The sequence below is a fragment of the Camelina sativa genome, chromosome 9 (assembly GCF_000633955.1).
Source record: "Camelina sativa cultivar DH55 chromosome 9, Cs, whole genome shotgun sequence".
Classification (NCBI taxonomy): Eukaryota; Viridiplantae; Streptophyta; class Magnoliopsida; order Brassicales; family Brassicaceae; genus Camelina; species Camelina sativa.
Window position 1 is genome coordinate 33,133,856 of NC_025693.1, and position 25,278 is coordinate 33,159,133.

The 25,278-nt window shown below is 35.2% G+C and overlaps 5 protein-coding genes across 5 annotated transcripts; 2 read left to right on the top strand and 3 right to left on the bottom strand.

Annotated features, from left to right (window-relative positions):
* On the top strand, positions 2,616 to 3,225 carry LOC109126579 (nuclear receptor subfamily 4 group A member 3). The gene has a single exon (XM_019230263.1). The coding sequence runs from the start codon at positions 2,717 to 2,719 to the stop codon at positions 3,032 to 3,034; it is 318 nt and encodes a 105-aa protein (XP_019085808.1). The 5' UTR covers positions 2,616 to 2,716; the 3' UTR covers positions 3,035 to 3,225.
* LOC104713787 (wall-associated receptor kinase-like 14) lies at positions 5,905 to 8,817 on the bottom strand. Its single transcript, XM_010430991.1, has 4 exons — positions 8,597 to 8,817; positions 7,590 to 8,354; positions 7,438 to 7,509; positions 5,905 to 7,348 (listed from the first exon to the last, which is right to left on the bottom strand). The coding sequence occupies exons 2-4, from the start codon at positions 8,323 to 8,325 to the stop codon at positions 6,087 to 6,089; spliced, it is 2,070 nt and encodes a 689-aa protein (XP_010429293.1). The 5' UTR covers positions 8,326 to 8,354; positions 8,597 to 8,817; the 3' UTR covers positions 5,905 to 6,086.
* LOC104713789 (extra-large guanine nucleotide-binding protein 1) lies at positions 15,617 to 19,389 on the top strand. The gene is made up of 8 exons (XM_010430993.2): positions 15,617 to 16,940; positions 17,030 to 17,167; positions 17,263 to 17,367; positions 17,462 to 17,650; positions 17,737 to 17,929; positions 18,052 to 18,290; positions 18,407 to 18,570; positions 18,660 to 19,389. The coding sequence occupies exons 1-8, from the start codon at positions 15,834 to 15,836 to the stop codon at positions 19,222 to 19,224; spliced, it is 2,700 nt and encodes an 899-aa protein (XP_010429295.1). The 5' UTR covers positions 15,617 to 15,833; the 3' UTR covers positions 19,225 to 19,389.
* Positions 19,250 to 21,810, bottom strand: LOC104713788 (protein root UVB sensitive 4). Its single transcript, XM_010430992.1, has 10 exons — positions 21,269 to 21,810; positions 21,044 to 21,190; positions 20,810 to 20,956; positions 20,646 to 20,708; positions 20,483 to 20,559; positions 20,293 to 20,398; positions 20,104 to 20,206; positions 19,859 to 20,013; positions 19,710 to 19,775; positions 19,250 to 19,618 (listed from the first exon to the last, which is right to left on the bottom strand). The coding sequence occupies exons 1-10, from the start codon at positions 21,725 to 21,727 to the stop codon at positions 19,388 to 19,390; spliced, it is 1,554 nt and encodes a 517-aa protein (XP_010429294.1). The 5' UTR covers positions 21,728 to 21,810; the 3' UTR covers positions 19,250 to 19,387.
* On the bottom strand, positions 22,788 to 25,054 carry LOC104713791 (spermidine sinapoyl-CoA acyltransferase). The gene is made up of 3 exons (XM_010430998.2): positions 24,600 to 25,054; positions 23,653 to 23,895; positions 22,788 to 23,537 (listed from the first exon to the last, which is right to left on the bottom strand). The coding sequence occupies exons 1-3, from the start codon at positions 25,038 to 25,040 to the stop codon at positions 22,881 to 22,883; spliced, it is 1,341 nt and encodes a 446-aa protein (XP_010429300.1). The 5' UTR covers positions 25,041 to 25,054; the 3' UTR covers positions 22,788 to 22,880.

A 25,278-nucleotide genomic window follows, 5' to 3' on the forward strand; every position in this document is an offset into this window, starting at 1 on the left:
GATTATTGGTTTAAGAATTTTTCAATTAATTTAGGAGGTTATAAACAAAATGTGATGAAAAAGAAATAAACAAAATAAACCTTAAAGCCCAAGAAACAATGTCAATCCCAAATGACAAAGAAAGCCCATACGATAGTAATAGAAAGATAAAGATGCAGATCCGAAAGAAGCACATTTAGAAGGCTGTGTATTGTGTTGTGACTTGTGTCATCATTCTTAAAAACGATCATATTATAATCTTATCACGATAGTTGTTTATCCATTTATTGTGCTTTTGATTGGACTGTATATCCGTTAACAAAATGGTTCCTCAAATATTCAGTTTCCTATATCAAAGAAGACAAGTAACAAACGACGACATTCTTCTGCCGAAGCAAAGTATCCCACGATGGCACGATACTGGCTGTAAGTGAGTACACGAGAATTTAAATGGATGAAACAGCACTTGGTTTTGGGTTTTGCAGTACCTCGAAGCAAATTGATATGTATGTTTTGTGACAATCGCAACTTCATTCACATTGGTCCTAATCTCGCGTTCAACAAAGGAATAATACATATTGAAAGTGACTTTTCACGCTAGCCGTGATGATCCTCTTCAAAGGTCTCACTATACTTCCATTTCCATCGTCGTTCATGTTTTAACTTGGTATCAACTTTATAGTATTTTCACTAAAAGCTCTTAATCATAATCCAATTCAAGGATAAGCATCAGGATTCTGAGATTGGGATATATACGATATGCGTAATCAAAGAGATTTAGACACATTTGACTTTCATGCTGAGGTAGCTCTATCGTTTGTGCTTGAATACCTTTCGTTACAGTTTGACAGTTATTTATAACATTTCGTTTCAAGGAAAATAAAACACCATTAAAATAATAAATATGAGAATTTAATTCGTCAAAATCATATAATTGGGATACTTTTAGTTTAGCAAAAGAAGGAAAAAAAATAATAAAAGAAGAGAATATTAGACAGGGAGGCAAAACTAACATGCAAATGCTTACAACTTTCCCTGAATATCGAACATTTTATTTCATTGCGGCGAGTCTGAACATCAATATTAACCATCAATTAATACCATAAATTAATAAAATATATAAAACACACGAACATAGAGTGTGCATCTTAAGCCATTACAACCTCATTTTTTTCCAGCAAAACCTTTTCAGTTTTTCACATGTTTATGTCTCATCGTCTCTTAAAACAATATTTCACTACTTTGTATCATATTCCTACGTATCTTTCGTATCCTTTTTTTTTTGTTTTTGGGTCACATATTAAGTGTGTGTGTGAGTTTACTATCCCGTATCAATAATTTAACCGGTACTATACTAGCTAGTTGCCCATTCTATAAAGTCACGAGTTTCCAAACATCGGTGATGGCAAAAACACTAATTCAGCCTACTCTGATCCCGACTCGAAGAGATCAAAGACCTAAATCTCAAACGTTTTGGAAAAACAAATACGACTACCAAAAATATGAAAAGGGGCAATTTAGGTGTCTCGCCCAATTTAGATAGTCTCTTTAAACGTTTATTTAGTGATTCTAAAGATGATCAGTTAACTTTAGTCTCTTTAACCTTAACTCTAAAATTCTTAAATATTATCATTGCCTTAAACTTTGGTAACGGAGCGAATGTATATGGCGAAAGTTCGGACGAAAAAGAGGTAGGAAAAGGAAGAAAAAAAAAAGGTATAGTTAAGAAACACAGATCATAATAAGACAAATTAAAGAATCCCAAACAATTATTTATTACAGTATAAAGAAGTTATATAAAAAAAAAAATTAAAGCGAAGTCATTTTCCCGTATTTTCTCTTTGTTGTATATTGTTTTTTTGGTTTAATGTGTTGTATATTGTTAGCTAGTAATCAATTTTATGAAGATAAATAATTTTCATAAAAATATATATATATATATATGGTAGAAGCCAGCATAGATCATGAGTCTCATGCAATGAAAGACATAGATCGGTAAATGAAGTTATTGTAATTTGTTCTCTGTTTTTTGTCTTTTTCTTTTTAATATCGGTGCCAAACGTAACGTATTGTCTTTCTGTACTGGTTAATACTAGTATAAACTTTAGGCTAATAGACCAATTTGTTTCTATACAAAGCTTGATCTTCTTGGATATACATTTACTACACATTTTTATTGCAGTTATAATTTCTATTGAAAGCTTTTAGAAAGGCTTTGGCATGTTTTTGTTATCGTCATGCAAAATTCTACGGTGAAGAAGATAGTTTAATTTTGTATACTTTTCAATATATAAACATGGGCATCAAATACTCTGCTTAAACCCACCTATAGATTCACATCGAATAACTTAGAACAATATGTCATTCAAATAAAATAATGTACTAATTAACAAAAATGTTCCAAAGTTTAATGGTACGAGAATAAAATATTTATGCGTATAATAAATATATAAGTCCTAGATTACAATAATAATCAGATATGGGGTCTTGCATGCTCCACGAACAGTAAAGGGTACGGTCGTTTTCCATCAATAATAACTTAGGAACATCGGAATCAATCGTTTAAAGTCCACTTTGTCTTTAAATAGCCGCAGATTCAATCTCAAAACTCTTAAATCATTATTTTAAACCTTTCATAATACATCTATATTACTCACTACTACTCACGATCAAAGACTTTTAAACCTAAGTAAACAAAAACATATATTATATTTTTATATATATTTCTAGTCTGGATATGGCAAAGACCCGTCGTGTAATTTACCTTTTCCTTACTATTCTAATTTTCTGCGTACTCATCAACGAGGCGCAGGGTAGTCGTTTGATGTGTCATCATCCAGAAGATTATTCATGTAAGAAACGTTCAAGCCGTCACCATCACCATCATCATCATCATCATCATCATCATCGTCATCACAAGGACACTCTCAATGAATCAGATGATCTTCAACGAAGCATCAAGACGATGAGGAGCAATGACAACTATGGTGTTGATGCTTTCCGGCCTACTGAACCAGGTCACAGCCCCGGTGTTGGCCACTCTATCAAGACCTGACAAATTCGAATTTATTTAATCTTGATTTCTATTTCTCCTTTTCTCTTGCCTACGTTGTTCCATTGACAAAAGGTTGTCGAGGCCTAATGAGGTTATATGAGTCATGCTGTTTTCTCATACTGTAAATACTAAATAGTAGATTGTGCCATTGTGGTTATGTCTCTCAATAATTGTTGTCCTTTCATAGTTTATATTTCCACTGTTAACTTGCGCTTGCAAAATTTACAAGATCTTTTTATTACCAAAAATAAATAAGAAATTATATATATTCCATAGTACTCTTAATTAGGCTTAAAATTACGCACGTACATATAGAGATATCTACATTAACTTTATGTCGTCTCTTCCATATTTTTTCTTGACGTGTACAACAAGAGTTAGAATTAGGCACTTAGTTAGACTAAATAATGTCCAGTACGTTGATTTCAATTAGTAAACTGAGTTACAAAGCTAAAAGTAGTAAGTAGATATTTGCCTACATATCTTGTATAAGAAAATATCTTGCATACATCATTACCTCGGATTATGATAAATGGTAAATGATTAGGTATTACATGTATACCGGCAATAATGAAGAATCAACATCCAGAAAAAGTTGAAAATGTTACTAAAAAAAATCTATAGTTATAGTCTTTGATAGGATCCACAAAAGTAAGGGCGTGTATCAAAAGCATATAAATTAAATATCTAACTCGAGTAAAAAAATATATCTAATAATTTCTTAAAGTTTATGAGAAGATTATAAAAAGAAAACACAGAGAAAAGTCTTATAAATGTAGGTACCGTTCAAAGGTATAGTAGGTTAGGTAGGATTTATTGGGCTCTATTGTCGTCTTTAAGCCAGATTATAAAAGATCAAAATAAATCAAATTTAAGAAAGAAGCATGAAAATCAATTTCAAAAATGGAACCGATTTCGCGTCATTAGTCATTACTTAAAAAAAAATAGTAATATTTTCTCTTAATTCTCTAATATCTTCAAGGGATTAGTAAATGGACTATATATCTAGAGCTAGTGTAGTTTAGGCACATCAGTTTTCGTCCTCATATCCGGAAGCATGTTTGAGGTACATTTAGTGATCTTTCTTTTTGGTAAAGTTTTTGTTTTTTGGTTTTGAAAGATTGGTTCGACAAGGAAGATGTAATTTTTGGGTTGGCCGTACACATCTTTTATAAATAACATTAGCAATGTATTAGTGTAATTCTTAAGGTTTGTTTTCTCTTGTTCTTAGTTTAAGATTTTGTTCTCTTCGTTTTGGTTTAATATCTTTTTGCTTTGTGTTTCTAATGTCTACTATGGCCCTTACATAAGGTATATTTGGGAAAATCACGTTTATCTTCGATTGTGTTGACAAACTCTTAGAATTTCCAACAATTTTTTTGTGTGTTTCTAATGTCTACTATTGCCCTTACATAAGTAGTGTTTTACATCAACTAAACACTGTTTAGTTGCCTTCGAATATTATTTTTAATGTATCTTAAGCAATATATATATATATATATATATTGATTGATAGAGAATATTTATCGTAGCTTTTGGGCCAACATGCTGTTTAATTATTACTGTTTTCTAAAAAGATTTTGATAAATGTCAGCAAAAAAAAGTTACCTCAGCGAAATGATAGTGGAATATAGACTTTTTGGTGCCGTGATGGATTGATAAACGATATCTAATATTTTTAAGAAATTGTACCTAATATCAAAATCGGGTACCTATCTATATCCATAAGATAAATCATCATACGGTACAAATAAATAATGCAATTATTGCCACTTTTTGAGTTACTTTAGTTTCTTTACAAGTTATCAACAAACTTCTTATTTTTTATTTGATGGAAATTCTAAGAGTTAAGACTCAAACAATTGGTATTGACTAGTCACAATAAATATCTCATTACAAGATAAAAAAAAAAAACAAAAAAAATTAAGTGAGTACAAAAAAAAAAAGGTTTACAAAGTTTAAATCGGCCGGGTATAGTATAATGTAAACCGAATAGTAATTTCTACTTACTTTGTTAGGCTTCAAAATGCATACAGGATACAGTAAGTAAATTGTCATACTGATTTCCGAGGCCCAACATCCAATGCTGCATGACGTTCAGTTCAGTTTTGTTGTGTTTGTTACATTACAACAATAAAACCGTTAGCGCTGGAAAGAAACAAAAATTGAGCTCACAACAGAAAAAAAAAAATCGGGAACCAACCGATGAAGATGATGAGCTAAATATTAAATCTGAATTTCGATTTAAGGTGTTATAAACTTACAATCTTGCTATCAATAACATATGTTATCACATGTTTCTAAATAAGCTAGGTCATTTTTATTCCTAATTTCCGGGAATGTTTTTGATGAGTAAAGTTTATCGAATAAGAGTAACATTACGTTTTTGGTCTAATTTGTTGACTCTAAGGCCAAATCGACTCTACTAATGACTTAAGACAAATAACGATAATATCAAAATCCTTTTTTTTTTTTTTTTTTTTTGTAGTTGATTCCTACTCCACATAGGTGTAGACTGTAGACTATAGATAGACTAATAATGGTGGTTGGCTAACTAATTCATGCTATAAACTTTCTTGTTTTAGGGACAAGCTTATTTTATAATTGGGACATTATAAAAAGAAGAAAAAAAATGAATGGATTTCCATGTAGTATTAGTTTCCGTGTTAGTTTCCGTGTTAGTTTCCGTGTTAGTTAGCAACTCATGAAGACACTAATAGCTAAAAACGCGTTCGAATCCTATCTCAAATTCAATCAGAACAATTTAAATTAAATTAATCTGTTTTATAATATAACCACTAATTTGTTTACGGTAGCGATATGTAAGATACCTTAGATCAGAAGATTTTTAATAAACTTTATGTGGTACCTGCTTGAAAGATCTTGTTTCAAGATCGTTTACATTATATAACTCATGCATAAACCCTGTTTTCTTCATTGTTAATATCTCTACTTATCATTATCAACACTGAATGATGTAAAAGCTACACGTAGAGGGACTTATATTTATAAACAAGAAAGTGTGGTAAAAGTGTTTTTTAGATCTTCATTATCACCTGGGAATGTTACCCAATAATGTATTTGTCGAAGGTGAGCTCTGTGCACTTAACCAAGGATCTTGAACTGACACAGGTGAGCTACCGTTAATCTCTTCGACGGAAGCTAGGGATTCGGGTTGTTTCTGAGGGATAATGACTCTTCTACTTCCTGTTGATGGTTTTTTAGTCGATCTTTCGCTTCCCTGATCAGATGACCGGAGAGAACCGTTCGGTGAATCCAAGCTCATGTTCGGGATCCAACCGCTGAGCCTTATCTGTTCGAGCTCGTCTGCTACTTCAGTCATAGTCGGTCTCATGTCACTGTGGAAAGCTAAGCATCGAAATGTGAGCTCAGCCACGGTGTGTATCGATGAGAGAGTCCATGCGTCGAGCTCCAGGTCAAGAATCGGGTCAATAATCTCATCGATACAACCTGATCCGATTTTGTCAACAGCAAGAGCTGCTAGGTTGATTTCAGTATGTGGACGAGTGAAATCAACAACTTTCAATCCTGTTATAATCTCGGCAAGGACTACACCGAAGCTGTAGACGTCGCTCTTATCAGAAAGATGGAAGCATTGATGATACTGCGGGTCAAGATAACCAGGAGTCCCTTGAGGAGCCGTTGATATGTGGGAAGTTTCAGTCATTCCCAGTCTAGAGAGTCCGAAATCCGCAACTTTGGAGTTGAAATCATAATCAAGAAGGATATTGGTAGATTTGATGTCACGGTGATAAATCGGTGGATTCATTTCAGAGTGGAGATAAGCGATAGCTTTAGCTGTTTGAGTGGCAACAGTGAGGCGCAGGGTCCATGGAAGACCAGTCCCTCTATCTCTTTGTAAATGTTCCGACAGAGTTCCATTTGGCATGTACTCATAAACGAGAACCGGATCGCCTTGCTCAATACAGCATCCTAAGAGACGGACAAGATTCGGATGACTCACTGAGGAAAGAAGCTTGATCTCATTCATGACTTGGTCAAGACTTTCTGAATCTCTGTGTCTGAGTCTTTTGATAGCAACCCATTCATCATTTTGGAGCTTTCCTCTATAGACCGTACCATATGCACCTATTCCTAGCTTCTGCTTTTCAGAAAACCCATCTGTCGCTTTCTCGATTTCCTTGTAAGGGAAAAAAGCAACACTTGAGTTACCCGCAGCTTCAGACAAAAGACGCTTTGCGCTCAAATGGCTTCTCAAGGGAGTAGACCGTCTCCGTTTACAAAAGTACAAAAGAGCCAAGCCAACTAGCAAAGATGCTCCACCAATAGTTCCTAAATATAGCAAATGAATAATAAACCTAGTCAAACATCCATAAAGTACAAAAACTTAAAAATGTCACAAACACTAAAGCGACCGTTACCTCCTACAATAGTAAAAAGCTTCGATCTACAATGTCTCCAAACCAGCTTTGAACCGCGGCACTCCGGTAGTACTGCAAAGAGTATAGAAGAAACCAATTAGCAAAAAAAATAAACCTTTGTGCTCTCACTACTTAATCTCAGATTGACTAACCTCTCTGGCAAAGATTGGTATATCCATCTCCGTGGTAACCTTCGTCACACGAGCAACGGTATCCAGCCTTCCCATCAGGAGTGTCAACGTGAGTACAATTGGCGTTTGCAGCGCAAGGACTGTTTTTGTTTTTGCAGTCTCCGTTAAGCCACCAACCTAACCTAACTCGCTCAAACTCTAACGCTATACCCTCATTCAAACCTACAGACTCGAAAGCTATGGAAGAGAACAACAAACTACAAGTACTGTTCCTCAATTCATTCATACCGAAAAAAAACTTTTTCGAACTCGAGTTACTATCTAAAGAGAAACAGCTAATGTTTCCAGTGGAATCACAGCTTTCCAGTTTCAGCACATCCTCCAAAAACTTCTGCTTGATGGAGCATCCGTCGGTTGTCTTGTTACACTCCTCCATTAAGAAACTGTTCTCCACCGTCGGCGCGAATTGCTCGCTGAATAGCGGAGTCATATCTTCGATCTTACGAGTACAATTGTGTGGGAGGCTGACGAATATACTGTTCTCCGTCACGTTTTGAACGGAAAAGCCTCCGATCTCTGCGTTCCCCGCCGCAGAGCAATTGAATTTGATGCCACAACCAGGAGTAAACCCAAAAGGATAAGGCAGACTCAATCTACCGCATCTCCCGTTACAAGGTTCGGTGAAATTAGCAGCGGAGGTTCCTCCGATTACGATTATGATCACCAAAATCAAATCCAATCTATGAGAAATCATCATCGTTGATTGAATAATCGGATCTCAACGTTCTGAAAAAACATAAAACGAGACCCCATGGGATTCAATTCAATTCTGTAGTGAAGCTAAAACCCTAAGACCTCGAAGAAACCAGTTGGAATTAGTTGAAAGCTATTAAAAGCTCTCAAAGCTTCCCAACTGTATACACAATAAAGTAAATACAGAGAGAGAGAGAGAGAGAAACTGATTCCTCCATTAATGGCTTATGTTTAAACTTTAAAAAAAAAAAAAAAAAAAAAAAAAGTCAAAATACCTTCTTGTTCTGTGAGGTTTCTATTCATCTTCTTACGATTTGATTATTCTAGAATACAAAAGAAGCTTCGAAAATTATATCAGTTTCTCTCCGACGATGAAGTTATGATCGGAATATATTTTTCCGGTGGATTTGTTTCACCTAATCGCGGAAATAATAACAATCACGGGGAGTAATTAAAGACGGAAGAAGAAGAAGAAGATACGTGCGCCTAGTGGATGTCTATTTGTTTTTAAAGACGAAAAAGCCCTTGGGAAAATGCGTGGGAAGAGAATTGAAATGACGAATTTACCCTTAAGTGGTCAACGAGCAACTTGGGATATCTTTGACCGGGTTTGAGCTTACTTTTATTTTATTTTTTTGTTGATGCGTGTGTGAGTGGACAGCATAACAATATGCTCAAAAAGTCGTTTTGGTTTTATTATTATTGAAATACACACTTTTATTGAATCGAATAATTATGCCTTTTCTTTTTTTTTGGGGGTCAATTGGTCAAGTAGCCCAAAATTGGTTTTTAAAAAATAATATGTTGATTGGAAAGAAAATTGGATAATGATGTAAATTCAGTGTTGTAATTTATCTATCATCTGTATACAAATTTAATCTTTTATATCTCATTACTGTTATACGTTTTAAATTTGAGAAATTTATGCTAAGAATCCAAATTATGTAACATTTTTGGAAAGATATCTAATTTTTCTTATAATGATGAGATTTATTCAGTTCAACAAAAAATTATGACAAATTAATGGCTGATGTTTAAACTTTTTTAAAAAAAAGTCAAAATACCTTCTTGTATTTTAGAGTTTTATCAAAACGATGATAGTTGATTACGGTTACGCATGTATTAAAGGAGGAATGTGACCGATTATATTTGTTAGCTTGTAAGACTTTCAATTGAAAAGGTTGGTCACTTCTACTCTTATCAAATTCATTAAAGAGATATATCCTAAAAGTCATCATTAAAATTATGTACATATTATTTTATCATTTAATTTGTTTTAATGGTTGTATTATGATGGTTTTTGTACCAAAAAAGGTTTTTTTAGACCAAAGTTTAAAAGAGATTTAACTCATTTGACTAAAAATTTTGAAAAAATTAGACAAACCATAAATAATAAAAATTGTGAATTTTTAAATAAAAATTGAGTACAAAATAATGAACTAAATAGTATTCAATTCATTTTTAACTCCATTTTTTTTTCCGTTATTCATCTATATATACACCTTCATATATGGACGAACAATATTTGTTTAACAATTTTTCTTTTTAAAGTGAAACAATATCTTTAGTACAGTATATTGGTTTAAGACTCTTATTATTTTTTTTTTTTGGGCAAAAGTTATATTTAAGACTCTAATAAGCAAACAGAGTAGTTACGTACAATAGTTGTTGAACCGCTCGAACTGCGTCATTTGTGTTATCTAACCAAATTTGGTCTTTTGTGCTTCTTGTCCTAACAAAGACAAAACTACTTTTTGAAGAATCAGTATAACCGGATATCAAATGGATGGATCAAAATTTTTGAGCATTATCTCATGTTTTTGCTAAATATATCCAACTAGAGATTGATAAACATGTCTTCATGTGTACACAAACATTCAATTACCGACAAGATACTAATTTCACAATCTTCTTTCTATTTGGTAAGCTCATCCTTATCCAATCCAAGACAGATGAGAAGTATGAATCAGATAATCTTTTTCTCATTTAAGTAATCTCTAGTTTTCTTGGTTTATTTCTCAACATTTCATTTCTAGAAGCTAGAAATTCTTGGCTTAACATGCTAAAGATTTTGTTTTCATGCATATACATTGAGTTTACACTAATTACAACTCTAGTATATACATCAATTAAAAGAGAAAAAGAGATTTTATAAATTCGATTTTTTTTGTTCCTTCTAAAAACTTTTATTAAACAATCTATATTACAACTGTATCGAGCTAAATACAAAACTTCACAGAAACAATTTATTACATAAGCAAATTTATGAACCATATGGTGAAGATGACATAAGCAATTTTAAAACAGAAAACTAAAGAGAAAAATATAGATTTAGTGTGAACGTGTTATCGTTGGTTCACGTTTACGTACGATAAAAGGAGAAAACAAAAGGAAAGGGTTAATAGTATTTTGTCAGTTCCTGGATGTCGACTCTCGGGCTCGAGTCACCGTCCGGTCACGAGCCTTGTTCGTTATCGACAATTACGTGCCGTGTGCGGTGGGGTAATCCATTTTCTAAATGACGTAAAAGTCCTCTTTACTTGCACCCATTGACTTCTATTATCTTTCTCAAGAATATCATAAGTTATAAATACGTGCCTTCGTATACACGTACATGTTTTAATACGGTAACGTTAATTTTGTTTTACAAATTTTTCTATTCGAATTGATTCATTATGAAATGTGACCTTGATGTAAATCATGAGTTTGAAAGTGTGTGCACGTAACTCAAATCCAAAACCGACATATACCATGACCTTAATTGGACGAACATATGAAGGAGCATTTTTATTTTTGTCAATCAATCAACATTTATTGAGAAACACTTTTTAAATCATTCTACTACATTTCCTATCATGGTTGCTGTGAACTCTTCAAACGATAAGAATGCAAAAGCCTTGATATTCCCCGGTAAAAAGACTTCTATTAATTGTTGTGATAGATAGTTTTGTCTTTAGCAATCCCAACAATATTGAATTATCATATGAGTATGAAAAAGGGCAGATAATTACCAAGTAATCAGTTTTGTAGACCCAAAAGCTCAATGATATATTTTCTTTTCTTGACTTTAAAGGAAATTTGGGGGGAATGATTAATAATAATTGGCTTGAATTCCGGTGATGAGAGGAAAGACCAGAACTCAATGATTAAGATTGGAGATTTTTGTTTTTGTCCCGATATATAATACTTTTCAACACTTGATTTATTCTCAATGTTCTCATGCGGAAGTTAGGGGGAATTATCAATGTGTCAAGTTTTGGTTGTTTCTGCCCACTGACTATAGTGTTAGAAGCCTTAACCATATTTTATGGATTGTTATGGTAAACACGTTTATCGGAATGACAAGATCATAAGCTTGACAGAGTTATCAAGTGTTCCACTTTCGGAAGTTTAAAAAAATTTAAGCGTACATGTGACATCACTGACATGTCTACCGAACCTAGGAAGGAATTAATGGTGGAATATTTCTCCTCCCCTAAGAAGGGATCAAGTGCCTCTTCTTGAGTCTTGGGTTTCATTCTCAGCAGTCAACACACACCACAATGTTCTTCCTTATCCTTTCCTACTTTTCTATTTCGAGAGTACGATACATATTAGTGTTCTTCAGTTACTGATTTGATTTCGAGTGTCTTGAGAAAAGAGAAACTAAAATTGTTTTATCGTGAGAATCTTAAACATATCAAACTCGTATACTTTGGGACTTAAAAATAATTAAGGAGAGAGATGATCATCTGGACTTTTAGTTTATATCGATTATTCTATACACTACAAGAAAATAGTATAATTTCCGACCACCATTTCTGACCAATCCGGTGGTCGAAAAAATTTCAACCATTTTCTGACTGATTTCTAACAAATTTCTAACAAAAATATATTCGACCAAATAAAAATAGGAAATTAGTGACAAACTTTGGTCGGAAACTTTGTGGTTTTCAGAAATTCGTCGAAATAACAATTTTCTAATTTTTGGATTTTAATACCACACTGTCTAATTTTTGAATATTTTCCAACTAACTAGGTATCAACCCGCACATAGTGCGGGATATCGATCAAATAAATATTATGAATAATATTATTGTTTGAGATTTAAGATTTGTTTGTATAAATAAAATCTGTAAGTAAAGTTTCTTTTGTTTGTTTATTCAAGTTTGCATTTATTTTGTGTAAAAATACGTTTCACCAATGAAATATTTAAATGTGAAAAAAAATTTCCGCATAATGGAGAAAATTTTGATGTATTTTTGTGTTTCTAAAATCAAATTCGTTCACATGGTTATCTACATCACTATGCCATTTAATAGATAAAGAAATAGTTTTAGACTAATTGATTTAATTTAAACTAATCCTAAGTGTAAAAAAAAAGTGGTAAACAATCAAAAAGTGTAGTTCTGGTGAAAACTTATAGGGAAACATGATTGTTTAGGGTTTTCAAAAAATTTAATAACATGGATACCATGTTAAGATTGTTGAGTCACATATATTTAAATATTTATTGGATTTTTTAAATAGGAGAAAAATGTTTTGCTTTTCAAAAATTTAAATTGGTGAATAGTTATAAGATTGTTTGTGAAATGTTATTTATTTTTAAGATTATATTGTGATAATTAATTTTAAATATACTTGAATAGTTATAGGATTTTTTTAAACTGGAGAATAAGTTTTGCATTTCAAAAAGTTAAATAGATGAATAAGTTTAAATTTTTTGTGGTATGTAATTTACTTTTATAATTATTGTGATAATTTATTCAATTAATTTTTTTAAATATAATTGAATAGTCATCAGACTTTTACAAAATAGGAGAATCTTTAGCATTTCAAAAAATTAAATAAATGGTTTCTATTTTTTTGGAAATGCAATTTACTTTAATAATCAAATAGGTTATCGAAGTGATAATTAAATATATTTTTGGATTTTATTAGTTGATTAAATCTTTCATTTTTAAAAACTAAAAGAAAAAAACATAGCCTCATATATTTTAATGACATCTTTATGTAAATAATAATGACTTAATGAGAAGTGAAAGCATTTATTAAAAAGGTACAGAAGCTCTGTGAGTGCGACATCTCAGCTTTTTGATGAGAATGCTTCTCTATTAATATATAAAGGATGTTCGGGATAGTCAGACCGCTTGTATTTTTGACTACTAGATAAAGTAACTGGACCGAAGCCCAACTGACAGACATCCTAACAAGATGTTGTTAACAGCAGAAAGGAGGCTCGAACTTGGGATGTAGGAGTTTCACCCTCTCCTCATTTTTCTCTTGATGCGGGATATGATCCCCGTCTACCATAGAGCTCCAACTAGATTTCGAAAATCCGATTTCTCACTCTCTTAATCTTGCCATAGACTTCCAATCACTTCTCAATTGAACCTAGAAAATCAACATCATTTTTCCTCTCGTCAAACCAATTTCTCCGTCCATTCATATTGTCTCATTCTATCTTGAGCGTTAAAAGACTATTAAAAACCTTTGTCATTAGAAGGCAAACTTAGAAAGGTGCCCGAGAAGAGAAAAATGAATTGTCAATGAAACACATGCATGAACTTAACTTGATTCACTCTCAAGTGGTTAATCACTGTTATTATACAATCATCAACAATCCAACGTAGGCCATGTTCTTTTTTTGTTTTTTTTGTTAAAGGGTATTCAATATTATAGATAAATGGGCTATTTCCGGATTTATGCCCATTTACAATATCCCCTTAGGGCCTAAACCACAGACAACAAACCAAGTAAAACCAAAAATTAAAATTGACTCGGGTTTAATTAATGACGAACCGAAATCAAACCGGTCATCTGTAACCATAATCCCAAACTGTAGAACACAGGTTGAGCCGCCGCCCATGAGATTGCGGATGCTCATCGGATTAGGACCTCCGGTGAGCCTGGGCGACACGAGTCAAACGGAGATGGTGATCCAAGATCCGTTGCCATCCCGCCACCGTAGAGCAGCTTTGAGGAGGAAGAAGAGATCCGAGCTTTGCATGTCGACGAGATTCAGGCTCATATGTGAGAGAAGACAGGCGGTAGGGAGTAGATCTGAGAACCTTCGACGGTGGCTTAGCTCCTCCTAGCCGGAGACGACCTCCCCCATCGAACAACGACCGTGAAAAGCCTCCAGAATCTCTAGTCTTCGGATCTAACCACCTACCTCTCTCGATCCTTGCCGTGAATCTCCCTCTTCTACTCCACGTCGCATCACCGCCGATAGAGCTCTTTACCGTCGGTATGTCGCGGAAGCTTCTCCTTTCCGCTGCTCCCTTGATTTCGATCTGAAGCTTTACTTTGTTGATGCTGCAGTTTACGGATGAAGAACCATGGGCCTTGGGGCTCTCTTTGTTGCCGGAATCGACGGAGAACCCCCATCGACGGTGCAAGAGGTTGTGGTCAGAAGAAGAAAGAATTTGGGAGAAAAAATCGACGCGAGTGTTGGCCACGCGCGACGATTCTCTCTCGAAGATTCTTTTTTTCCAGAACGTAGGCCATGTTCTTTTGTTGATCACTATCCCAACGACTGTGACTGGAAACTAAAGTAGGAAAAACTGACAAACAACACAGTTTTTCAAAAAGTCAGTCGCTGATAGTTTTGGACATGAAAACATGTATTAATTTTATAATCGCTAGTTATTGTAACGATCCCTCCGTCGATGTATTACGCCTGAACTTTTTCTAGTGGCAACTCCATATTTTTCAGCGTCACCTTGATTAATGTCCTTTATTGTCGTTTTTTTTACAGCTCCTACATCCACTGTCGTTTGCACAATCGCAGTCGCTAACAAAAGAACATGTTCTATCGAAGTTTCAATACAAAAAAAATAAGTTCCCGCTGACTAGTGAGATAGAGAACGTCCCCGTAGCTAAGTAATGGGCCCAAGGGGTAACTTTATTATTCGTTGATGGGCTTACATAAATCTCAAATCTGAAGATTTACTAAAGCCCAATAAATAGAAGGTAAAACTCAAAAAAAATCAACTAATATCCTAAAAAAGAAAAAAAAATTACCGTAAATTTCGCAACGAATCAAAGAAAAAGAAGTGAAAAAGTTTATTTTTTAAATAAAAATCACTGTTCATGGATCCCACGTGATCAGACAGCTCAAATTCCGATCTCGTAACGACGTCGAATAAGACAATTTCGGTTTTGTCTCTAAAACCTGGGTCCCACGTTTTTTTTTTTCATCCCCCCCTCGATCTTAAGAAAATAAAATTCCATAAAGAAAAAAAAAAAAAAAAAAAAAAAAAAAAAAAANAAGAAAATTATCGCACAAGATTCCAGCTAGCTTAGTAGTAGTGGTGGTTTCTTCATCTTTTTCTCAATCACACTTTCTTCTTCTCCATTCTCCTCTTTCTCTCTCTCTCTCTCTCTCTTTCTCCCACTTGTGTGAAGAAGCTCAACAACGAACCCTAAAAAAAAAAAAATATGATTCTTGTTTAATTTTTTTTTTCTTACCTATTACAATTTGCTTATTTCTGAAGCAAAAAAAAAATCCTTAGGGTTAGAAATTGAAAAATGCCATTGAAGAAGAAGAAGATGACGAAAGAAGTAGTTGATGATTGTTGTTTATTCGCTGAAGAATACGATGGTCCACCATTATCATACAACATACCTTGCGCTGTTCCAATTAACGTCGAGAAAATCCCCGTCGCCGCCGTTGTTTCTCCGGTTTGTATCTCCGACGACATGTCTTTCCCTGTGATTCAACCGATTTTGCCTCTTGATAATAATAATAACAATAGCAAGAATTTTCTTAGAGATTCGGTTTCTCCTACCTCTGTTATTATAGCTAACTGTGGTGGAGGATCTAGTGACCTTGGATTGGTTTCTGATTCCGTCACTGTTTCTCCTACTTCTGTGATTGAAGAGGAAGACGAAGAAGAAGGTTGTGGGGATGGTGATGGTAGTAGTTTTGATCAGTCTAGGGTTAGTAGTGGTTCAGTGAAAGAAGAGAGCTTAGATTTGAATGAATCCTCGAATGCTTTGGTGGTACCTGATTGGGAATCTAATGATTCGGTTATGAGTATGGACTATCCTTCTTCTCGTGTTACTGGGGATTGTGTTAGTGAAACTGGTAAGAAGCAACCAGTTGTTACTTTCTTAGGTATTGCTTCTGATGATGGATTTGAAGAAGAGGATTCTTCTAGTAATAACCACCAGAAGAGGATTCGTGTTATCCCTGTTAAGAAACAGCCTCAAACCAAAGGGAAGAAAGGTTCTTGTTATCGGTGTTTTAAAGGAAGCCGGTTTACTGACAAGGAAGTTTGTCTTGTTTGTGATGCAAAGTATTGTAGCAGCTGCGTGCTTCGAGCTATGGGTTCTATGCCTGAAGGTAGGAAATGCGTTACTTGTATCGGGTTTCCTATTGATGAATCGAAGCGAGGGAGTTTAGGGAAATGTTCTAGGATGCTTAAGAGGCTGCTTAATGATTTGGAAGTTAAACAGATTATGAAGACTGAGAGGTTTTGTGAAGCTAATCAGTTACCGGCTGAGTATGTGTTTGTTAATGGACAGCCTCTTTACCCTGAAGAGCTGGTTACACTTCAGACTTGCTCTAACCCTCCGAAGAAGCTGAAACCTGGTGACTATTGGTATGATAAAGTGTCTGGACTTTGGGGAAAGGTGAATAATAATATTTACTGTCCTTTTTTGAGTTTTGTGTCTTAGAGTGTGTCAAAAACGTTTATATGTATTGTGTTGGGATTCCACAGGAAGGAGAGAAGCCTTATCAGATAATTAGTCCCCATCTGAATGTTGGAGGTCCGATTAGTCCGGAAGCTAGCAACGGAAACACTCAAGTTTTCATTAACGGCCGCGAGATTACGAAAGTAGAGCTACGAATGCTGCAGGTTTTGAAACAATTTTTGGATTATACAATTCTTGATTTAAAGAGATTTTGGATGTCGTTCGTTGATGATTTAACTTGTTTATTTCTGTATTACAGTTGGCAGGAGTTCAATGTGCGGGTAACCCTCATTTTTGGGTTAACGAGGATGGATCGTATCAAGAAGAAGGACAGAAGAATACCAAGGGATACATATGGGGCAAGGTTCGTTGTTTTGCATAAAAATCTATTTTCCATTGAGTCTTGAATTTGTGTATTCCTATTTGATTGAAGTTTACGAACTTGTGCTGCTTTTCAGGCTGGGACGAAGTTACTTTGTGCTGTATTGTCACTTCCTGTTCCATCCAAATCTACTGCGAATGCTTCTGGGGAACAACTTCATAGCGCAAATAGCAGAAGCATTCTGGACCATCTTGAGCATAGGACTTTGCAAAAGATTCTGTTGGTTGGAAACAGAGGTTCTGGAACTAGCACGATATTCAAGCAGGTATCATATCTGTTTGTTATATGTCGCACTGCTTATTAGCTTATGCCCCAAAATCTACAATATAACTGAATGACTTTATCGTTCAGGCAAAGATCCTTTATAAGGACGTACCATTCTTGGAAGATGAGCGTGAAAATATAAAGGTTATTATCCAGACCAATGTGTATGGTTATCTCGGTATGCTTCTTGAGGGCCGGGAGCGGTTCGAAGAAGAAGCTCTTGCTGTCCAGAGTATGAAGCAGTGTGTCATTGAAGATATTCCTGCTGCTGCGGATGAAGGTGAATAGATTTCACACTCCTACTTTTTTTGCTTAGTGGCAGGACCTGAAATTTGTTATGGACAATCATGAATTTATATATGTTACCCATTTGAGTCTTAACTTGGTTTATGTTATGAGCAGGAGAGGCTAAAAGCAACAACAAAACTGTGTACTCCATTGGCCCAAGGCTTAAAGCATTTTCTGATTGGCTATTGAAGACTATGGCTGCTGGAAATCTTGGGGTCATTTTCCCTGCAGCTTCTCGTGAGTATGCCCCACTGGTTGAAGAGTTATGGAGGGATGCAGCGATCCAAGCTACATACAAGCGAAGAAGTGAGCTAGGACTCCTTCCCAGTGTCGCTAGTTACTTTTTGGAACGGGTAAATAAGTGTTTCACTATTTCTTTTGCACTCAATATTCCGTTGGATATTTGGTTACTGGGAAGTGGAACTATGAGTTTATTAGTTTCCTAAGAAGCTGTTTTCACGTTCTTCAGGCTATTGACGTATTGACACCAGACTACGAGCCATCGGATTTGGATATATTATATGCTGAAGGAGTCACTTCGTCCAGTGGTCTAGCTTGTCTCGATTTCTCATTTCCACAGACTGCATCTGAAGAGAATCTTGATCCGTCCGATCACAATGATTCTTTGCTCAGGTAAGTATTATCTGATCCCCTTTTTGTGTGTTTGTAACATTCAAGTTAGTTCGAACATGTTTGAAGACATTTTATTGTGTTTTTTTCAGGTACCAGTTAATAAGAGTACCCTCGAGAGGCCTCGGTGAAAACTGCAAGTGGATTGATATGTTTGAAGATGTTGGGATGGTTGTGTTTGTTGTTTCCATGAGTGACTACGACCAGTGTTCAGAAGATGGAACCAACAAGATGCTACTCACCAAAAAGCTCTTTGAAAGCATTATCACTCATCCCATCTTTGAGCACATGGACTTCCTCTTGATACTCAACAAGTACGATCTCTTGGAAGAAAAATTGGAACGAGTTCCTTTGTCACGCTGCGAGTGGTTCCAAGACTTCAATCCCGTGGTCAGTCGTCACCGTGGTTCCAACAACGGTAACCCCACTTTGGGCCAGCTTGCGTTCCACTACATGGCGGTTCAGTTCAAGCGGTTTTACTCTTCCTTGACTGGGAAAAAGCTGTTTGTTTCTTCGAGCAAGAGTTTGGACCCGAACAGTGTTGATTCATCGCTCAAGTTTGCTATGGAGATTCTGAAATGGAGCGAGGAGAGAACGAACATCTGCTTGAGTGACTACTCTATGTACAGCACTGAGCCGAGTTCCTTCTCAAATTGATATTTTCACGTTCTACAAAGGAGTCTAATGTAAATGGTAACTACTTTCTTGTGTATAGATTGCCACGTAGGGTTTTAACAAAGTACTCACTCACGCTTCAATTTACAGACAAATCTCTGTGTACTATAAACAGTTACAATTTAACTGATCTTTATCCTTTATGTTACAATTGAGTTTTGTCGAAAATGTATCTAACTTGCTCTTCTGCACTCAACAAGACGTTCTTCACAATCCAACCTTGTTCTTGCATTTGTTTGTTCAGTGTGATAGAATCATCTCGTGCAGCAAGCTTACTCTCTCCTGTGAGTAAGGACCAATCCTGTGGCGTCAAGTCTGAAGATGTGTCTCTTCTCTTGATTCTATTGTTTCCAAGGGATTTACGGATGTAACATGTCTGAACATACCAACCAGAAAGTGTAATCAGATCAAGATGTATATGAATTTATACTAAAATAAAATTGATGAAACTTAGTAGAGTCCTTTACCTGTAACAAACTCGTGATAATGTCCACACTGTTGGCTCCTTCACGCAAGCAAATGACAATTCCCAACTAAACATTTTACAAATGGCGAAGATCAAACTAGAGAATCGTGGGGATCTGAGAACTTACAAGTTAGCATATATAAAACTCACTTTTGGTATTCTTCTGAAACCTTGAGAGGAAAGTTCAATGGTTATGAAGTAGCCATCATCACTGGACAGTGATTGCATTGCCATCATTGATTGTGCAGGAATCTGAGCCTTTGGATCTAAGCATCCAATTCTGATGGGCCAAACCCTTTTGCTACCTACAAAAATATAAATAATATTTGAAACAATTCAGCTTATTAATACACCATCTTAAGAGCCTTTAGAGGTTTTTGTTTTTTGTTTTTCACCTCTGCTCCCTAAAAGGTCAATTCCTTCCTCTTCACTCACTTCGGCAGGGGAAGGTACTTGCCTGAATTCAATCCATCTTTCCAGAATTATTTCAAGCCTATTCTGATAAGAAAAAGGAAAAATTAAACTTATAACAGGAATTATTCTCCATTGTTTGGGTCTCTCATCAACGAGGTTATAAAAGCTACCTTGGTTAATGTTTGCAGATTGATGTGTTTAAGCCCTTTATAAATGCCAAGGAGATCAAATGTGGAGAAAATTGGATATAGAACAAAAGGTAGACTTGCCTGCAATCTAGCACATTAGCAAGTCAGTACATTCTAGAACGATCTCACTAATGAAATAACTGAAACTTTACTAGAATCATGATCATCTAACCTTTGGTTGTTTTGAAATAGCATATTTAGAAGAACAGCCAGTAAGAGACCAAGGTTATCAAAACACACGGTTTGAATCTGAAATGTCACAAATCAAATCAGGTCATGTATGTGTAATGTGATAGAAATGATACAAAACTCAAGTATGTTTCCCTAAACGAAACCTGCGCCTTTGCAGAGACTTCACCGAGGTTATCCGCTACAGCAAAGCTTCGATGTACAGCTGACTACACATAACGATACATCGGTTGTCAAAACCAAAACACTAAACATATAAAAACACTTAAAAGTCACAGGTAACAAAAATAAAAAAAACATGAAACCTTACACCGGTTGCTAAGTAGCACGACAGGCTAATCTGTTTAGCAATGTTGGCAATAGAAGCTAGCAAAAGGAAGTACTTTGGGAATACTGGAGTCATTAACTCAACTCCAATGCTAAGACTAAAGAGTACAGATGTCGAGAACCGAACTCTCTTTGACAAAAAAACAAAAAGAGTATAAGTAACAAATGGTTCAAGAACTACAATTTGATGAAGATAACCCCACAAAAGTTATTATACCTTCAAATTAGTATCAAAAGCAGAAGCAAGACTAGCAGTGTATAAACATCTACTTAACCGTCCAAGCCCATCTTTCAATATCCAATTAAAAGCAGCAGATGGAGCAAGTGACCGAGATTGTCCAATCCCTATGGCTCTAAACATGGCCTGCAGCAACACATGACTCAAGTTCATGACAGTGCAACAAATTCAAAGTCTAGTAGAAGTATATGTTCAATAAGTTACCTGAGTGGCAAGAACTTGCAAAGCAGAGCTGAAAACTCTGTGCAAAAACTTCCATTTCACATAACTTATGTAATTCTCACTGACTTGTTTCGGTATGAAAAAATCTTTTGCAGCTGAAGATGAAAGTCTTATCAGTTTCAAGAACCCATCGTCGAGGCGGCCATCGTCATCAGAACCATCTTCTTCATCAACACATAGCAGTAACTCCAAGGAATCACCTTTGATGAAGTACCTAGAAACTTTGCCAGAGGTTTTGATTGTGATTGGAAGACGACGAGTTGTGTTACTGGGAACTACTACGAGTTCTTCTTCTTCGTCTTGCTTGTAATCGATGGAAGTTCTCAGAGAGTTGACGAGTTTTCTTGAAGCAAATTTGGGGAAATTGAAGATTGGGTATTGGGTTAGCGTTGATTTACATGGGTTTAGAAAAAGACGAGAGCTTTGATTCGATGAGTGCATCAGAGTTTCTTAGGGTTTTAGGGAAGGTTTTGCTTCTTTTTCTTCTTCTTCTTCGTCGGTTCTGTTCTGTGAGTGGGAACGATTCTAACGTATTGGGCTCGATATGGGCCTTATACACTTTTTTTGTGGGGAAAACTCATTTCAACTTTGTGTGATGGTACATACAACCTCGTTATTACAGTATACATTTTCTTTACTAAATGTTAAATACAATACTACATTATCCTCTCATGTATTGCTACAGAACTTTTGAGTGATTATTGGATTGATCATATTCTTTTTTGGGCCACATTTAATTACAGTAGTAGGCCATTGACAATTTTTATTGGTTCCACTTCATTAAAAATTTTAAAATATAATTGTATAATTAAAAAAAAAAAATATATATATATATATATATTTTTTTAATATAATTTTTTTGGCTATTTCTGGGTTGGAAATGTCCTTAGTTTACAAAGTTTAAAATATCAGTAGTCAAATATATCCAATGGTGGACCTTTTTTTTCTTTTTTCTTTTGACAAACATCCAACGGCGGATCTAAAAAGAAAGAAGGTGGATAACCTGACCTGGGTAAACTAATTAAATAGTTGTTTTTACATGTAGTTCTATAAAGTTTCACTAACATAGATGGTAAATTCTATAGTGTTGACCTCCCCAATCCTAAGTTCAAACCACTAATATGACATATATAATTTTTTTTTCTGTAATTGACCTCCCAAAATTTTTTTCCTGGTCCGCTGCTGAATATATCACTCGGGGTAACTCGGATTCGCTCCTAGTCAATAATAATAGATGTGTCTCTTGTTTACAAGACTCTCCGTTCCTGCTCAGAATCTAACACATGGACATATATCATGTCATGTGGAACATCTTCATGTTTATGACTTTGTGGGCATCTCATGATCAAACTAAATAGAAACGTCGAAAATATGACGGGGGCCTAACTTGCTCAAACTTACATATTTTATGTTATTAATAAAAAAGACTTAAATTCTTGATTTTTCCAAACCATGCTGACGTAAGTTTCATCATTCATTCTAATTAGCTAATTATAACGTGAATTAAGATTGTTGCAACAAAATTAGACTCTTCTTATTATTATTTTTGTATGATTTCACAAAACAAAAGAAGATTAAAAAAAAAAAACGAGTTTTACTCTAAAGCTTTCATCTCTTCCTTGAACTTAACCATTGCAATTCTTGGCAATGTAACCACAATCTGAACACCTCCGACCATATCCGGTTCCAACCTAGATGGTCGCATGAACATATTAACCATCCTAGCTGTCTCCGATGGGACCACTGGGACAATATTCACCGGCTCATTCCACCCGAAATCCATTGATCCAAAGATCCCGATATTCCTCCAATCCGTCAAACAAAACAACCCATCTTTTTTTCCTTTGATCGTTAAATTCATCTTAATGATTTTTTCAGTGTTTGCAAGCTCTTCTTGGAGATAATCTTTATCGTGAGCCTTTCTCTTGGCTTCTTTTATGAGATTTACGATATCTGAGATCGGAGATTCTTCCACTTCTCTTACAGTTAATGGCACGTACATATCAATATAAGCATTACCGTAGTATCCATCGGGCAAAGGTGGATCCACAACGTCGCGGATTCCTACTGATAAACCCAAAACAGTGACTCCATCTCGATCCAATTTGAGAGCTTTAACTCTTGACTTCCACAAATAAGCTCCTATAACTTCGAAAGTAGTGAGAACCTCATTAGAGAATCCGTACTCTTTCAATGTAGCTTCTTTCAATCTTCTTATGCTATCAGCTCTAATATTTATTTTCTCAGTTACCTAAAACATTTATAAACAAGGATATAATTAAAATATTACCTTATATCCAAAAACATATAGTATGTGGGAAATAGACGACGTGATGAGGATCGGATCTTGTTTTGTGCACACATACCCAATCATCCGTTGGTAAGTAGGGTGAAGCTGCCGTGTCCCCACCGGGAAGAAACGGAGGTTGATCATCGTCTTCCGGTTTCCCCACAAGTCTTTCTCTATCCCAGACCGGCGTCAACGTTGGTTTCTTCCCGCCAGCTAACTCCGTTAAGGCACACATGATATGACCTTCTCCGTATCCATCGCACATTGCATGTGACATGGCCATCCCTAACACGAATCCTCCACATCCAAATTTGGTTACCTGTCGTAATCAATACGGTTATTATTTATTTTATTTTATTTTATTATTAGTACATCTGAAATTGATGTGAGAAAAGTTTGGTCACCTGCCACAAGCTGTGTGTCATTTACATGCGTCTAAATTTACGTTGTTCTAGAGAAACTCTTTGGAAAAGAAAAAAAAATGTTTACCCTAGAAGTGGTCACATGCATTAAATTAAATAGACAAGACAAAACTGGACACAAAATATGCGGAGTTTGCAGATTTCATGCATGACCGGAATGATTAATTAAGGAGGTTTACGTATTACTTTTTTTTTGTTTTTTTTCCTCCAAATTATTACTCGATGAAATATACATAAAATAAGAAGTTTGTTCTATTTACTTGTAAATTTTCAATGGATGTATTCCGTCCTTGAATATAATATATAACAAGATGTTAAATCCGTATAAGCCTAAGGGATAACAAGCTAGCCAACACAACCCAAGCCGTGCACAAAAAAGTGAAAAACTCATCTAAAAATGAAATTATATATTTTTATACGGTTTAAGCGGATAATTTTTGTTTTTTATTTGAAAAATCGAATCCTAATTAATTCAAACTAATTAAATAACAAATTCGATCGAAAAACTTAGTTTTTATTTAAAGTCAAGGATAAATGTGATAATAACGACCCAAATACTAACCGGATTCGTAACACCTAATAACAAGAATGGGTTGTGTACCTGCAAAGCAAAAGGTCGATAACCATAATTCTCCACGTGAAGTTCAGGCAGGAACTTTAAGGCCGTATCTGAGTCAATGTTCTCCAGATTATTTAAAGAAGTGAGCTCCACATTTTCAGTAGCCACCGTGAACGGCACACCACCTTCGTCGCCACCACAGCTCAACTGAAGCTTCCGGTCACTATCCTGCCGCTTCAAAATCCCTGAAAGTGGATAATAATACACAAGAAGATCGGACAAAGCCTTCTTAAGCAAAGATTCCGGCAGTTCAGCATCATCATCAACAACGTTCTTGGCTTTGAAAACGTAGCATGCCTTGTAAATGACCTCATTATAAGGATCATTGTCAAGTGTTGAAAGGGAAAGAGTTTGTAGAGGTATGTGTTTTGAGGGTTTCACCATCTCGGTGAGCTTTTTCTCGACAATTAAAGGGATCGACATGTTCTAATTTCTGTGTGAATAATTTTATGAACACTCTTGTCCTTATAAACAAGATGTTTGGCATCATGTTGGCCACGTTTAACCTTAAATGTTGTAACAAGTTACAACTGGCACTTTCGTTTATATGCTAAGTTATCTTTGTTGTTCGCATGCATGGCCAATAAATTAAGGAAATGGAAACGGGTTGACATAGTAATTTCATTTAAATGTCATTGTTGTCCGAACGGCCAGTATATCT